General features: G+C 37.3%; 1 protein-coding gene across 3 annotated transcripts in view; it reads right to left on the minus strand.

Annotated features, from left to right (window-relative positions):
• The window catches only part of LRP2 (LDL receptor related protein 2), a 199,488-nt gene that overhangs the window by 80,266 nt on the left and 103,319 nt on the right, over nt 1-15,903 (minus strand). For all 3 annotated transcript variants that reach the window (XM_053215239.1, XM_027055548.2, XM_053215240.1), the window contains 7 exons: nt 15,492-15,676; nt 14,287-14,515; nt 13,080-13,257; nt 11,112-11,240; nt 5,374-5,540; nt 4,280-4,423; nt 183-292 (listed from right to left, as the gene is read on the minus strand). In XM_053215239.1, coding sequence (XP_053071214.1) covers nt 183-292; nt 4,280-4,423; nt 5,374-5,540; nt 11,112-11,240; nt 13,080-13,257; nt 14,287-14,515; nt 15,492-15,676 — 1,142 coding nt within the window. The remainder of the gene's footprint in view (nt 1-182; nt 293-4,279; nt 4,424-5,373; nt 5,541-11,111; nt 11,241-13,079; nt 13,258-14,286; nt 14,516-15,491; nt 15,677-15,903) is intronic.

Below are 15,903 nucleotides of genomic sequence, written 5' to 3' on the forward strand. Positions count from 1 at the left end.
CATCTTTCATGTTAGATGTAACTCAGAGGTATTCCTCTTTCTCACTGAGATCTGTATTTTTCAAAATGTTGGCATATGAAATCAAAAAAGGTCCTAAGTCTGAAATCTTCCATTTCATCAGGTCACAACATTAACAAGAATGGTGCTGCATAGAGCAGATTGTGTCATTTATGAACGCTCACCCATTAGCAGGATCAACAGTTATGCCAACTGGAATACCAACTCCAAGAACTGTCCCATCGTTGGTAATCAGTGTTTTTCTGTATCTGACATCTCCCCGGAGTTTCAAAACCTATAGCATAAAGTCATTTATTAGAACTGAGTATCAAAACGGGAAACAAAGAAGGCTGAGGTGAAGGAGAACTTACACACACAACAAATTGAGATGAATGGGAGGGTTTGTGTGAGATTCCAATAATCCCTAATTGCATTTCAGGGCTATGAGGAAATCCCCTCAATAGAAAATGAGTAAGAAAAGCAAAATCACCTCTCAAATTCCTATTTCAATTCACCTAATGTTTCAGGAGAGGACATTTATATGGAGCAAAGAAGGATTCAAATGGGTGAACATACAAAATCACTGCCTAAGAGAAGCTACAAAAACGTCTTCAGAAAAAGATACAGGAAAACTCTGGAAGACAAATGAAAACCCCACAGCTCTCCTGCATCCCAGTGATGTGGCCAAGGCACCTGGTGGTCCTTCACTGAAAACACAGCTGACCAGACAGTCCAAATTTACTCAGAGTTAAAGTGAATTCTGTGCCACGTTAACAACCTGAGTTAAAACAGAAGAGTTCAAATCCCTGCCCATCTAGATCTGACTGGGACAAGTAAATTCACCTGTCTGAACTTAGTTTCTTTATGAATAAGGTGCAGATGATAATGGCACATTGCGCATAGAGCTGTGAGATAATACATGTATAGCATTTAACACAGAGCTCAGTACAAGTGTGTTTCCTATTTTGTTTATTGATCCATTTATTGAACACTTATTATGTAGCAGGCATTATACTAAACAGTATTGGACTGAATCCTCACGACTGTTCTATGAGATAGATACCCATATTACAGATGATGAAAGAGGCCTATGGACATTTAGTGGCTTTCTCAAAGTTACCCATTTTTAATTATTATTGCTCTAATTGCTAATGTTAACAGAACTCTGAAACATCACAGAAAAATATGGATTACCAGACTAGAAGCAGTTTCTTATAGGAACAAGGCTATTCTAATATGTACTTAAGACAGTCTGAGAAGAGAAACAGCTAGTAAGAAATTAGAAAATATATATTGATTATTTGCACAAAGGTTTTTCTATAAAGTTGCTTTTTAATGCAAATAGATTGTGTATCAGTGTTTATGTTTTTTTTTTTTTTGAGAGAGAGAGAGAGCACATGAGCAGGGGAGGGTCACGGGGAGAAAGAGAATCTTAAGCAGGCTCCACACCCAGGCTCAGTATCATGATCTGAGCTGAAATCAAGAGTCACTTAACTGACTGAGCCACCCACGGACCCCACAGTCTTTATGTTTTTATCTTTGCCCTCTCTCTGTCTCTCTCTATATTTTTTTCCTCCCTCCCTCTCTTCCTACCTCTCACACACACACACACACACACACACACACACACACACACCCCTCTCTTTAATCCCTCACTCTCCTCTCTAAATTTTTCTCTTTCCTGTCTGGTGTCTTTTTTAAATTTGCCCCTTTCTGCCAAAATTTCACTCCTTTTCTTAAGGCTAAGGATCTCTTTGGTTCAAAGGAAAGTTCTTTTCCTTTTTGGGGGATACATCAAGTTCTCTCTCACACAACCATTCTGTAGACTTCTTTTCAGCTACAAAATTGCATTTAGTGAACAGGCACACAGCTACCCCTAGTGGAAAGCATTTATTCAGTACTTCTCTTATTTTCAAATTTGAATTAAATAGGAGTAACTCTTATCCTGGAAGGATATTATTCGAGTAAATGGTAAGTGAACAGTATTTCTGTGCCCTTAAGCAATCTAACATTCACCTGAGTCACCACTGATATCACGAAAGGAGAAAAACAATTAAAAAAAACAACAACGCTAAAAGGACAATTTACCTTTAGATCATTATTCTCATGGGCCCTCTGTGGATATTTAAATATATTGATGATTTGAGGGAAAAAGGACTCTGTATTCACAGGATATCTTAGTTTCAAGACGTACTTTTAGTTACTGAGATATAACCCCATTTTGCAGATATGGAAGCAGAAACTCAGAGAAGTTAAGCAATTTGTGCAATATCAAATACCCTTTGAGCAGAGTAAATACAGTGCGTTTTCAAGTCTCAGTCTTTATCAAGTGCTTTTCTCTGCCTGGGGTGCTTTTTCCCTACTTCTTCATTTGGCAGCAATAAATATTGGCCCTCTTTCAAGAAAGACACAGCTGACAAGTCACTGATTCTCCTGCCATTCTCCCTGTCCACACTTTTACTTTGCCCCTAGCCACAGAACAGTTTGTAGTCACTGCTCATATCACACTTAGCACACTGGAACAAAGCTATCTGTTTATATGTCTAGCTCTCAGAGCACGAACTACTTAAAAGCAGGAAAAAATATGTTATTCATCTTTGAATACCCAGGACTAACAATGGGACGGATTCATTTACTAGTATTTGTTCAATGAGTAAGTCAGACTCAAAGCAGGTCTTTTGACTCCAAAGCAAATTATCTTTCCTCTGTGCCTCACTGCATTGGGGCACAATTACTAACTTTAGGTTTACATGATTAGAGTGAACTTACCAAGATACACATTTGCACACACACACTCACTCACACAGTTATCCATCAGCGGGTGCCTTGTCATTGTACCTAATATTGATGGAGGAAACATGTCTCCTGCTTTTGGAAAACTATCAGTTTAAAAGGGAAGACCCCCGTTTACAAAACAAGAGACCAAAAGACAGAGTCTGAACATATTCATTGCCATTCAGAATGAAGACAGCTTTGTGTTAAGCAGACACTAGAGATGTGTTTGGAATTAAGGGTTTTAGGCAGTCAATTGTGCCAATGTTTTGATGGGAGAGTGATATTTTTAGTTGAGATTATGAAAAACTACCTTTTGTCACTGTCAAAGGGGGTTAAAGCAGACTGGATTGCTGGAGTTATCATTATAATAAGGCAAAGTCAGAACAGAACACTGCCTGGGAAGCAGGGCGGTGAAGCTGACTGCTTAAGCCAGTTTCTTAAATTATGTAAAATTCAGGAGCTTATCTAAATAACAAAGGGTTTGAACCAGTGTTAAGAGCAGATGATTCTACCTGGCTTGAGACAACTCAGAGGTTAGCATTTGTGCAACTTGCAAACTCCCCTCTAATTGTGTTGCTTGCCTTTGGGAATGTTGAGAGGACTAAAAGAGATCCTGTTTGTAGAAGACTTTGTAGACTGTAACCACTGTTCTGACCAATCTGCTCTAATTTCACCACTTGGCTGCTATGTGCCTTTCTCACCTTCAGCATTTCCCTTTCTGAATACCCCATAGAGAACCAGCTTACTTACTGGCTGGCGCCTCACCCTGAGCAGTGAACTGATCACTCTACATAGTCCTGCAGACTGCCCTTCTCACAAAACCCTCCCTTTGCTTTAGAAATGTTCACTTTCAAAATTATTATGAATTAATAACCTTGTCCCAGAATGGAACAAACCAATACTAGTTGAATTACCTCTGATTTACTCCATGCGATTGCATACCTGTGCCCCATCTAGAATTTCTTCTGGGAATTAGAGTAAAAAGAACACTTATCACACTGAGGAAAAGTATCAAAGGAATTAGAATCAAGTTTCTACTTTCTGTTGCACTGTTAGAAAAACTGCATTGGAGCCATAGAAAGATTTCCATCTTAGAACAGAGGTAACCTATAAATTTGGTTTGGGACTGAAACAGCATTACAGACTTGATGAGGAAAGATAGGGAGGGAAATCTCCTGCCTACTATATTCCTTCCATACCTAATGCTGAATTCCTTTTTTAAACTATTTTTATATATTTTTATAAATTATCTAAAATCCTTTTATATGAACAAGTTAGTATTGATGCTTAGGAAGAAAACAAAATAGGGCAGTAGAAAGTTCCAATAATTTATTTCTAAAGTGGTTTTACTCCATCGCTTCTAAGACTTTGATAGTTAATACCGATAGCTCCTCTCTTTTGCTTCTGCTTAAAAACAATTTCAAAATCAATGAAAGCATTTCCTGAGAATAGATTTTATATGCATCAAAAACCAGTGTTTGTGTAACTGGTATTATGGAATCATTACCTCAATTGACATTGTTCCAGGATTGGTGTAATATAAGTTTCTTGATATCCAATCTAAGGCCAGGCTCATGGAAGAACCCAACCTAGACAGAGAAACTAATACTGTCCTGTTGGTGCCATCTGTCTTCACTCTGTGAATTTCACCCTGGAAAGAAGGACAAGAAGAGGTGAGCTGGTTCAAAGGCCACAGCTTCCACATGGAAGCACAGCCACTGCTGGCTGCTATGTTTCTTGAACACTCCTCACACTTGGAGGAAAGGCAAAGGTTCAGCGCCATTGGGTGGGCTCGCTGCGTATAATACTATAACACCAGCAACACTTCAAAAATAATGATTTTTTTCAGTGTGTCAGAGGACTCTGCAAGGCTTATCATTCGGGTTGCTTCTGATATTGGCTACAGAGATTTATTTCTTAACTACTACAGGCCATAGTCATAAAAATAACCCATCAAAGGTGAAAATCAGGCGGCCAGAAGCATATTTTACATAGAGGTGACAAGCCTCAAACAGAAAGATCTTCCTCTCTTCTTTATTTGTAATCTCTTTGCCCCTTCCCCCTCCTCACAGCTTTCTCCTCTAAAGGGTGAGCTCCAATAGAAAGGGAACTGAAGGAGGGCTCTTTTTATCCTGGAGGCAAAGATGCTGAGAAGATCCCAGCAGCCACATCAAATGCTCTCCTGGAATTCTTTCAGAGAACTATTGCTTTTTGTTTTGATTCATAATCATTTTTATATTCATCTAGTATCTTCTATTAGCTTAAAGCTCCTTAGGAGTAATCTTTGTTACTGATTCTTGGTGTGTATTCTACAGTTGGGAGTGGCTAGTTTGGCGCAGAGCAAAAGTAGACACTTAATAATTGCTTGCTGAATGAATAAATAACACCCAATAGGTTAAATGTGCCTATTATCTGCTCTTTGCTCCAGGTCAGCCTCCTATTTACATCCTTCACTGATTCAAAAAAACTTAGTGGTAAATTAATTTATTTCTGGACCATTTCCCTTTTATCCACCCAGCAAAAGTTGGCTTATAAGAAGGAAGTAATGTAGGTAAGCTCTTTGAAACAAGTTATATACTTTGAATGTTATTCAAAACTTACTGGATTCTCAACCCAATAGATGAACTGCTCTGAGTCATCAAATTCAACATCATAACCGTTCATTATCCCTGCTATGGGAACCATAGCATCATTGCTCTTCACCTCAGGATTGAGGGAGATTCCAAAAATTATACTGTATCTCACGGTTATTAAGAAAGGTTGATCATCTGTGAAAATAGCAGATATCAGTCAAAATTATATCCTACTATTCCCAGACATTTAGAGTAATGGAAAGCAGTGGATTGTTACCATCTCATAGGATAAAACACCATTGAAGCTTTGTAGCAAAAAATACCATACATGGTAGATATTTCATCAGACAATCCAGGGCCTTTGATTGGGTTTCAGTGGGTTGCTAGGTCACCAAACCTCCAACCATATATGCAACACTTCTGGACTTTCCCAACGTAGATCAGTATTTACCTTGCTCTTCATGAATTCCTTACTTACATGGATAAAGCATCCATGTGTGTTGAGCATCACATTCTACACATAGAGAAACCTCACTAATACTGAATTTAAAAAGTGAAAGAAAACATATAGACTATTCAATTTATTAGTCTTAAGTGTGCTCAAAAAATAAAAACACTACCACGTGTGGCTTGGTGTTTATTAGAGATTTTAATTACTAAATAAAATCCAATTTATAATCTCCCCAATTGCTGTTGCCCAATGGCTGTCTTTCACACTAGATTCTAACTCCCAAAAGGTAGTGACTATGTCTGATTTACTATTATGTCCCCAGAACCTCGCATGTAATCGTTGCCAAATAAATATTTGCTAACTAAATGAATGACCACATAAATAAATAAATGGATGGAGGCATTAGTGGAAGTGTAAATACTGTCTTCTAAAGTTCTCAAAAGTATCTGTATTTTGCAACTTTAAACATCCTCAAAATATCTTATTCAAACTAGCAATTCACTTAACCTCCTTAATAGATAAAAGGTCCTTTTTCTTTTCTTTTTCTTGCTTTTTTTTTTTCTAAGCAGGTTCCAAGGTTTATTTCAAGACAAAACCAACCACTGTGTAAACAGAATGCTTGCAGAAGAAACACCACACATCTTCAGCCCATAAGAAAGCACAAAGTCATACTAGAAGTTGTTTGGTGAGCCTCAAATATGGACTCTGGCCACTCAGGTTTGATAGACTGATGTCTTCTCTCAGATTGGAAACTTGCTGGCTAGGGACCAGAACTGATGACCAAGATTCCTCATCCCTTCCCAGTGCCAAAGACATGGATACACCCTGGCCATCTGTCTCTTCTTCTCTGGTCTAAAGGTCCTTTTTCAAAGATAATCTTTATCCTAGCTGTAGATGCTTTGTCAAAAAAAAAAAAAATCCAAAATGATGAAAGTCAAGAGTGACATATTTATAATTCTCTCAGAAAAGGAAAACTGGGGGCACCTGGGTGGCTCAGTCGGTTAGGCATCTGGCTTTGGCTCAGGTCATGATCTCATGGTTTGTAAGTTCGAGCCCAGCATCGGGCTCTGTGCTGACAGCTCAGAGTCTGGAGCCTGCTTCAGATTCTGTGTCTCCCTCTCTCTCTGCCCCTCCCCCGCTCATGCTGTCTCTCTCTCTCTCTCTCTCTCTCAAAAATAAATAAACATTAAAAAAAATTTTTTTTTAAATAAAAGGAAAACTGGAGTGTGAGTTTCATGTTATGAAGACATGTATATGACATATACCACATATTAAGCAAAATATAAAATGATTAATCATTGCATAATTTTCATCTGCTAAAAATGATGCTTTCATTATTTTGATAATCTGGAAAATTTTCCATCTTCAATGTGATTTTAAGTTTATTCTGAGCGAGAGACAGAGCAAGAGTGGGGGAGGGCAGAGAGAGAGGGAGAGAGAGGATCCCAAGCAGGCTCCTTGATGTCAGCACTGAGGGTCTCACGAACCGGGAGATCATGACCTGAGACAAAACTCAGTCAGATGCCCAACCAACTGAGCCACCCAGGTGCCCCTGGCTCTTAACTTATTTTAACATCTCATTAGCTTTTCCTTTCTGCTGGCATTTCAGTTACTAAAAATTACTTAGCATTTATAAACCTGGAATAAATTTAAAGTAAATACTGCAGCTATTAATGTTTATATTTTACAAAGTCCTACCATATATAGCATTTCGTCTTTCCATTAAACCTGTGAAGTTGTTTTCAGCTGAGGCCAATGAAACTTGCAGGGGCTAGTGAGAGTGTAGGTTCACAAGCCCATTCTCTCTTAACTGCTCCACGTTGCCTCTCTTCTGAACAAATGAAAGAGCCATAATAATCGCCCCTATTTATTGAGAATATGGGCCATATAGTATGGACCAGATATTATTTCACTTAATTTATCTCCCTGAAGCCTCCAAACCCTGTTTGTTAGAGTGTTACCAACCCCACCCACCCCCAACTTTCAAATGAGGCACAAAGAAATTAAACAATTGTCAGGTCCTCAGACTCCAAAACTTACGTTCTTAATCACAAAAAGTGCAGACTGGGTACTAGTTATTGAATATCAAATTACCACTCAATTCATTTAATTTAACACGCAGTAATAAAATGTGTAAGATATATTGGGGGTTTATATGTACCTTGAAATTATATTGAGATATTTAATTATTTACTGATTATATGTTGTAAGTGTTCATTGGTTCAGTAAAAACAAGAAGTATTCCCCAATTTCACAGTAGAGATTACTCAAAACAGAATACTGCTCTTTTTAATGTGTAATTTTCATTTTGCTTAATTGGAGGAATTCTCAACCAAAGCACCTAAAGAACTGCATTTCTCATCCATCGAACATGGGCTTTCTTGATTCTTCCCAGAAGCACTCCTCTCAAGCCCTACCCAGCTCTACTCCTTTGGCCACTATTCCTTTGTCAGGCTAAGTCTCAGGCTCTTGATCTGATCGCTGCTGGCATATTTGAGAAAATATATATACCACTTACCACTAGTGAACATTTATGGGCAATGAACCAGAGGGTGGGAGTCATTTAGTGCTGCACTGGCAGAAAGTGTGAGAGCCAAGGCGAAGGATGATACCAGAGAGAGTGCATGAAAAGTGTTCTGTGGGAAAGATAAAACGAGTGATTTGATGACACAATACAGACATAAGGGAATAAATAGGCGGAAAACACAGGAATGAAGAAGGAGCAAGAAAGAATATCGGAGGGCTTTGTCATTCACTGAACATTTACTGAGTGCTACTGCGTGCAACGAGCAAATATCAATGAATCAGGTGGAGGTTTAATCATCAAGGAACTTGATTCTACAGAACTAGGCAAAGTATATGGATTCTGGATCATAATGGCCATGAAGGAATATGCACCAAAGTACCTGGGGTGGGATGGGAAGGAGTTCAGAAGGAGGTGATATGTAAGCCATCCTACCACAGTATGTCTTTTGAAATTAAAAATCATTACTTCATTTTTATTCTTTATGTCATGATCCCATTAAGATTAGTACTAGCAGGGCAAGAAGTAAAGAGGAAGCAGTTGGTAATGGGAAATTTATGTTGTAACTGAACGGCAATGTTTACTACTTCCTAGCTAGGTTCCCCTTAACTCAGACGTTGCACTAAATGATCAGCGCCTCAACCTTTCTAACAGTGTGTGCAAGGAGTATTTTCTTCTTATGTTGCACATAATCACTGAGACAATTGTCTTGTGTCTCGCTCACACTGAGTCGGAAACTCATTTTGGATTGGAGGTTGTTTATTGTAGAGGACGCTGGGCGTTGTTTCGGTTTGCTTTTGTTGTTGTTTATTTGGTTTTGGCATTGTGGAGAACATATTTTTGAAAGAATAAAAAGCTATTTTATGCAGAGAAAGTTCTTGGCTTAAAATTTTATGTCGCCTCATTAGGAAAAAATAGAAATAGTTCATAATTCCCTTACCCACTGTAACCACTATTGGTGCTTATGTATGTTGTCTCCCAGATCTTTTTAATGCATATTTTTACATGGCCAGTGGTGAACAGCCTGCCTTTTCACTTAACCTCATCGTATGCACTTCCAAAGATATTCCAGACATTTAGTAAACAATATTTTTAAAGCTATTTAGCCTGTAAATCAAGTAAAATGTTTTCATCTATAAATGTTAACAAGTCTTCTAAGCTTCTGATTGAAAAAAATGTGCCCCTCTTTTTCTTAGTTAACATATATTGGCATTCAGTTACCCAAGTGGTACGCAAAAATCAATTGAGCAATACTAAAAAAGTTCCACCTCAGTAAAGTCAGCCAATGGAAAACCCACTAGTGGAATTATTTGTGAAACAACAAAAGCTACTACTTAGATATCAATCACCATCAGATCGTTACATTGATTACACCAATCCCCAATGCACAGTTCAACAACCTTTGCATGGTGAAAGAACGCTTTGTATCCAAAATGTCTATAGCCCAGTTTAATCTCTTGCTGAAAGACTCTGAGGACACACTAAATTAAACAGTGTCAACAAGGATTAGGTGCACAATAAGTCTCTGAAGAAAAATGGCAAATGCCAATCCCTTTGTAAGCATTACCAATAATTAAAATCTTTCATCATGGAAGTATCATTGCAAAATATTATATCTTGATGGAATTCAATTTTCAGTAGGCCTACATTTGCAAAATCTGTAAACACCATTAATTTCCTGGATTCAGCAAAAATTTTCCACTTGAAAAATAACTTTCCCTCTAGATTAAGATTCTGTTTTCTTTTAGCTTAAGGATTTTTTATCATTAAATATTTAATTTTAACTTGTCTGCAACCATTTTTGTCAGGACCAAAACACATTCAAAAACTAAAGTCAAAGACCTTGAATTTAGAATAACTCTCTAGATTTTTAAGCAAAGGTAAATGATTTTTAAAAAGACTTTATTATTGGGGGCAACTGTGTGGCTCAGTCAGTTCAATGTCCAACTCTTGATTTAGGCTCAGGTCATGATCTCGCAGTTTGTGGGTCCCAGCCCCGCATCAGGCTCTGCACTGACAGCACAAAGCCTGCTTGGGGTTCTCTCTCCCAATCTCCACCCACTCCCTGCTCACACTCTCTCTATCAAAAATAAACAAACATTAAACAGACTTTATTTTGTTTCATGTACATACTCCAGCAGAAATCACTTTTGTGGATTGACTGTATCTTTCCCTTTTGTTCTCACTCCCTAATAATACTAATAATAAGAAGAAGAATATCTCCATCAACCCAGTAAAGTATCTTGGATGAGACATAGATTAAATTGCTCAAATAATCACTTAACAATCTTTCATACAAAGAAAACTTTCATTTTTAAGATACCAGATATTAAAGTTATTGCAGTTGGAGTCAGAAGGCCTGTGCTAGAACACTCATCACTGACTATTAGTGACAACAATAAAAATGAGATAAGGAACCTGAGAGAAGGAAGCCATACACAAGTGTTAAGAATCCTTACTTCCTAAGTGCAGAATTTGGAGCTTCCCATTATCACTGCTTGTCTAACTGTAACCAGGTAAAAGAAAACATGAGCTTAAGGATTGTTGAATCATATCCACACATAATATGAGCTTTATATACAGAAACTATTACAACTGAGGTGCTCAATTAAATCACCCCACATGGCATGCGTACTCCAAGGGAACACAGCACACGTCTCACATGGCATGCGTACTCCAAAGACTTGCTGAATCAAAGGGAACACAGCACACTTTCTGTTAGCAAGTGGCTTAGAGCTCACACTGCTCTGCTAAACTAAGGCAGCCTCCACACTTAAAGGGCATACGGTACCTCTCAAGCAAGTCATAGAATCGTAAGAAAGACTCCATCCTGAAGGACAAGCACAAGAATAAAGGTGCGGCGTCTGTGAGGAAAGCAAGCATAGATGGCTGCAGGAGGAAGAAGCACATGAATTTTCACCTGTAATGGAAAAAGAAGAGAAGAAAACATTGGTGAATGGAAAACCTCCCACATTAAAGTGCACAGAGTGAATTAATAAAGAAAATGTAGTAAAATGTAGTGCGCACACACACACACACACACATGCCATATCATTCAGCCGTAAAAAAGAAAATCTTGCCATTTGCAATCAGCATAAACTAAGTGAAATAAATCAAAGAGAGAAAGACAATATACTTGTCTATATTATAGTATACTATATGATATACAATATGATATAACTTATGCTATAAGTTATATAACTTATAAATACTATGTGCTGTAACTTATACGTGACATCTAAGAAAAACCAAATTCATATGGAGAACAGATTGGCAGTTGCCAGATGCATGGAGTAGGTAGTGCACAAAATGGGTGAAAGTGGTCAAAAGGTATAAACTTCCAATTACAAGATAAATAAGTCCTGGGATGTTATGTGCAGCATTATGACTACCATTAACAGTATTGTATTATACATTTGAAAGTAGCTGACAGAGTAGATCTTAAAAGTTCTCATCACACACTCACACTCACACACACACACACACACACACACACACACGTTATAATTATGTATAATGGTGGATATGCACTAATCTTATTGTCATTATCATTTCATAATATATACATTTATCAAATCATTGTGCTGTGCACCTAAAAATATAATATTATATGTCAAATTTATCTCAATGTAAGTAAATAAATAAATTTTTAAGTATGCACAAAGTCATGCTGTTATTGTCCCCCTGGAGGCCCCCAGTAGAGACTCAAATAGATTAAGTTACCTATGTTGGTTTGGTTTTTTCCTAAATTACTTTACCCTTCCCCGGCATCATGCTTTCAACACAAAACTCATAAGAGAAATAAGAGAGAGAAATGACTTGCCCAAGGTCACAGGTCAATCCTATCTATAACCAGCTTATGAACAAATAGCTACTGAGTAACCCAAAGCTCAGTAATAGAAATACGATGCCAAATAACATGTGTCTCCTTGCCTAAGCTAAAAAATCTTTTTATATTAAATGAAATCAATGTGCATGTTCCCTTTGTGACCTTGAAATTTATCCACTATTGTCCAAATTTTGGTTAGATAGTAATCTTTTATCTCTCTATTAATGATATCTTTGTGCGCCTCTGCTTTTTAAAATAAGAGAACCTATGTGCACCCCAGGCTCACAGGATGTCCTCTAGATCTTATACATTCTTATTATATATATTGCATTAGATTCATTAATCTATTCATTCACTCAAAAAACATTCACTGTGCTCTAAGCACTATTCTAAGCACTGAGAATACTATAAACATGGGAGCAGATATTCTAAAAAACGGAGATAGAACTAAACTACCAATGTCAAATTTTTAAATCATCTAGCCACACACACATCTAGGATGTGTGGAATATATCACATGTACATCTAGGATGACTTGGGATAGCTACACCTACAGGGCACTGGTGCCATAATAAACGAGTCCTAAGAATAAGCTCCTTTAGATCACAGAAGGGTAGCAATAAAAGGATCTAAGGGACTATCTGGTCTATGCAGTATTTGTCAGCCGAGGAAACAGGGATTTAGAAATTGTCACAGAGACAGTAGCCAATTGCTGAATAAAATGACACAGTTTAGGTCTGTTGTTGTTACATACAAATTTTTAGTTTACCATGATAAATAAAAGTAATGAAAATGTTAGGACTGCGGTGGTTAGTAAAGAAGAAGGGAGTATATTGCCCAAACAAATAGGTCTACAACATTGTATACTTAGCATTCTCAGAATAAGTGCTTTCCAAGCTATTCCCAGGCAAGTGTCTCTATATCACTTACTATTAGGTTGTTTCACAGGATGAACTGCAACAACCCCTAGGGGCTGCTGAATATTACGAATTATGACTGACTGGTTTCCACCATGCCACTTATTGGCTTGCAAAACCTGATAAGTAGAGCGGTCAGTCCAGTACACAGAGTCTTCAAAGATAGTTAGGGCATAGGGATGTCGCAGAATCTGTGAAGTGAAGAGAAAAGATGAGACTTTGCCAACAAGTACAAACCAAGGCAAAAAATGTAGAAAAGGATATCGTTTAGCATTTAATCATTTAAGACATAGGGAAGTCATTGTTCAGGAGACAGACAAAAAATACACTGCTTGACCTATAATTATCCCACTATAGCACTCAAGATACTTTCACATTTTTGTCACTTTCACATTGAGAAAGCACTTTCACATTGTGTCGCTCAGTCTTCATTTTTTCTCTGGTCATTACACTGGGCATCCATTTTACAAATGAAAGCAACACTGAAGGGCAGAAAGTAAGGTGACTTATCTGTATCCCCTACTCCCAAGCCTTAGCCCCCTCCCCTGTTATCACCACTCATTATCCAATGCTATTTCTGCCACTACAGATTCACATAAATCTGACCGAGCCTACTTGCATGCTTCCTGAAGGGAGGGAGGCCCTGCCAGGGCCCCTTAAAACCACAGAACTATCACCAATGGCAATTTTAAACAATGGCTCTTCGCTAAAATATATATTTCCTATATCTTCCCATTCAAATTGTGAAAATAAATTCACCACAATTTTCTGAATAAAAGTTGATTAATGTACAGAATTGTTGAATCAGTATGTTGTACACCCAAAACTAATATAGCATTGTATATCAATTATACTGAAATTAAAAAATACAAAATATACAACAGGCTATGATTTAACTGAGAAAGCTAAATATAAATTATTAATTTTTGTTTAACGCACTTTTTTAAAGTGTAGAAGCAACAGATTAGCCTCTACAGATCAACTTAATCACACAAATCGTTCCCAGACATGGCACAATCTGACCATGAACTAGAATAAAAATATTTATTTTCTGTTAGTAAGGAAAGATGGATTGGCCCTCACTCCTGTTGATATTTCCTGGATTGACCTTGTAATGTCTAAGATACAAAAATTAATCTCTTAGTTCTTTGTTAACTCTATTTGCTTTCTACTAAGCCGCTATTGTGGGTTCAGCGTGGTCTTCCTCAAAACCAACTTACCAAATCACTGGCTATCACCTGCCTCCGATGCTGTCCATTGTAATCACAATAGTCTATGTAGTCAAGATAGGAATCTATGAAATAGAGCAGTCTGTTGGGGTAGTCAATAGTTATGCCACTGGGCCAGAAAATCTTGTCCTGAACAATGACAGTGCGCAGACTGCCATCCATGCTAGCTCGTTCAATACGAGGGTGATGGCCCCAGTCAGACCAGAACATCAAATGGTCACTGTGGAAAGAAATCAGTTACCAGTCAGAAAGGATATATTTCAATAGGGAAAGTAACTGCCATTTTAAGTAATACAACATCATCTTTATGTTCTGCTTAAAGTAAATCATCTCTAATTCAGAACATCGATACAGAGTTTATTATTTCCTCTGAGTGTCACAAAGTAAAACTGTAATCATAATACAATCATAAGCCATCTGGGTGTTTCTAAAATGTTCATAAAACATGCAGTACATAATGACAATGAAAGTCTCAATGCCTATTCATGTTTCTGTACAATCCACAAATAGTTGATCTAGAAAAATCCATCTGGCCTTGTTTATATACCCTGTCATTTTTTAAGATAAGAGTCAATTTATTCATCATCAGAGATTCATCATAAATTTCACTGGTGTGTATTACTTTATAATATCTAGGAAATCTATATTGCATCAAGCATAATTTGTCTAACTCACGATCTTACAGAGAAGAACTGAAGTTAGAGAATTTTAAGTAAATTCAAGGAAAGAAGCCATCAAAGGTTTCCAAGCACATGGGAGAATTTCTTCTTCCCGTTACAACCAGCGGGCAAAACTTTTCTTCCTTCCATGACATAAAACGGAGTTCTAATAAACATGAAATTGAAGCAGGAAAATCTTGCCTTTTTGGTTGTATAACCATGTTACAGCAAACTGGCCCGTCTATGGAATACCACTGAATGCATTCATTAGAGACCTAATTATATAATTCTATGACAATCAATTCAATAATTGTGTTACCAAGCTAATAAATCAATGTGTTCTTTAATTGAACAACCAATGGCTCTTATGTACTTTATGAAGAAGAGTATACAGATTTGGATGGTTACCATATCTATAGAAATGTTTAAACAAGGTTTCATTTAAAATCTTAAGATACACGTATAGGCCATATCATGCTATTACTGTTTTTCCCTTATAACCATTTCAAGGCGATATCATTAAAAAAAAAATCTTACCTAATTCTGGGATCTAATGCTAGTCCCCTTGGATTTGATACATTATGACTAATCAGCACAGTCCTGTGAGTCCCATCCAGTTTAGATACTTCAATTGTTTCCAGAGCATAGTCTGTCCAGTAAAGATTGCGACCTACCCAATCTACCACCATACTTTCAGTCATGGTGACACCACTGTTAAGTAGCTAAAGAAAAAAGGTGAATTAAGAGTGAATTCTGCAGAGAATGAATAAATTGAAATTATGTAAATAATTATATGAATAGATTGAAGTTCTATGAAAATCTAGAATAAGGCAACTAAACTTGTCCTAGGATTGCTTGTAAGGATTAGAAAATGTTGTCTTCCATGTAGCTAACCACCAAATCAACAGTACGGCATTCCACGAAAAATATACTACATTTTGTAGAATTG

This window comes from Acinonyx jubatus, chromosome C1 (assembly GCF_027475565.1).
Source record: "Acinonyx jubatus isolate Ajub_Pintada_27869175 chromosome C1, VMU_Ajub_asm_v1.0, whole genome shotgun sequence".
Classification (NCBI taxonomy): domain Eukaryota; kingdom Metazoa; phylum Chordata; class Mammalia; order Carnivora; family Felidae; genus Acinonyx; species Acinonyx jubatus.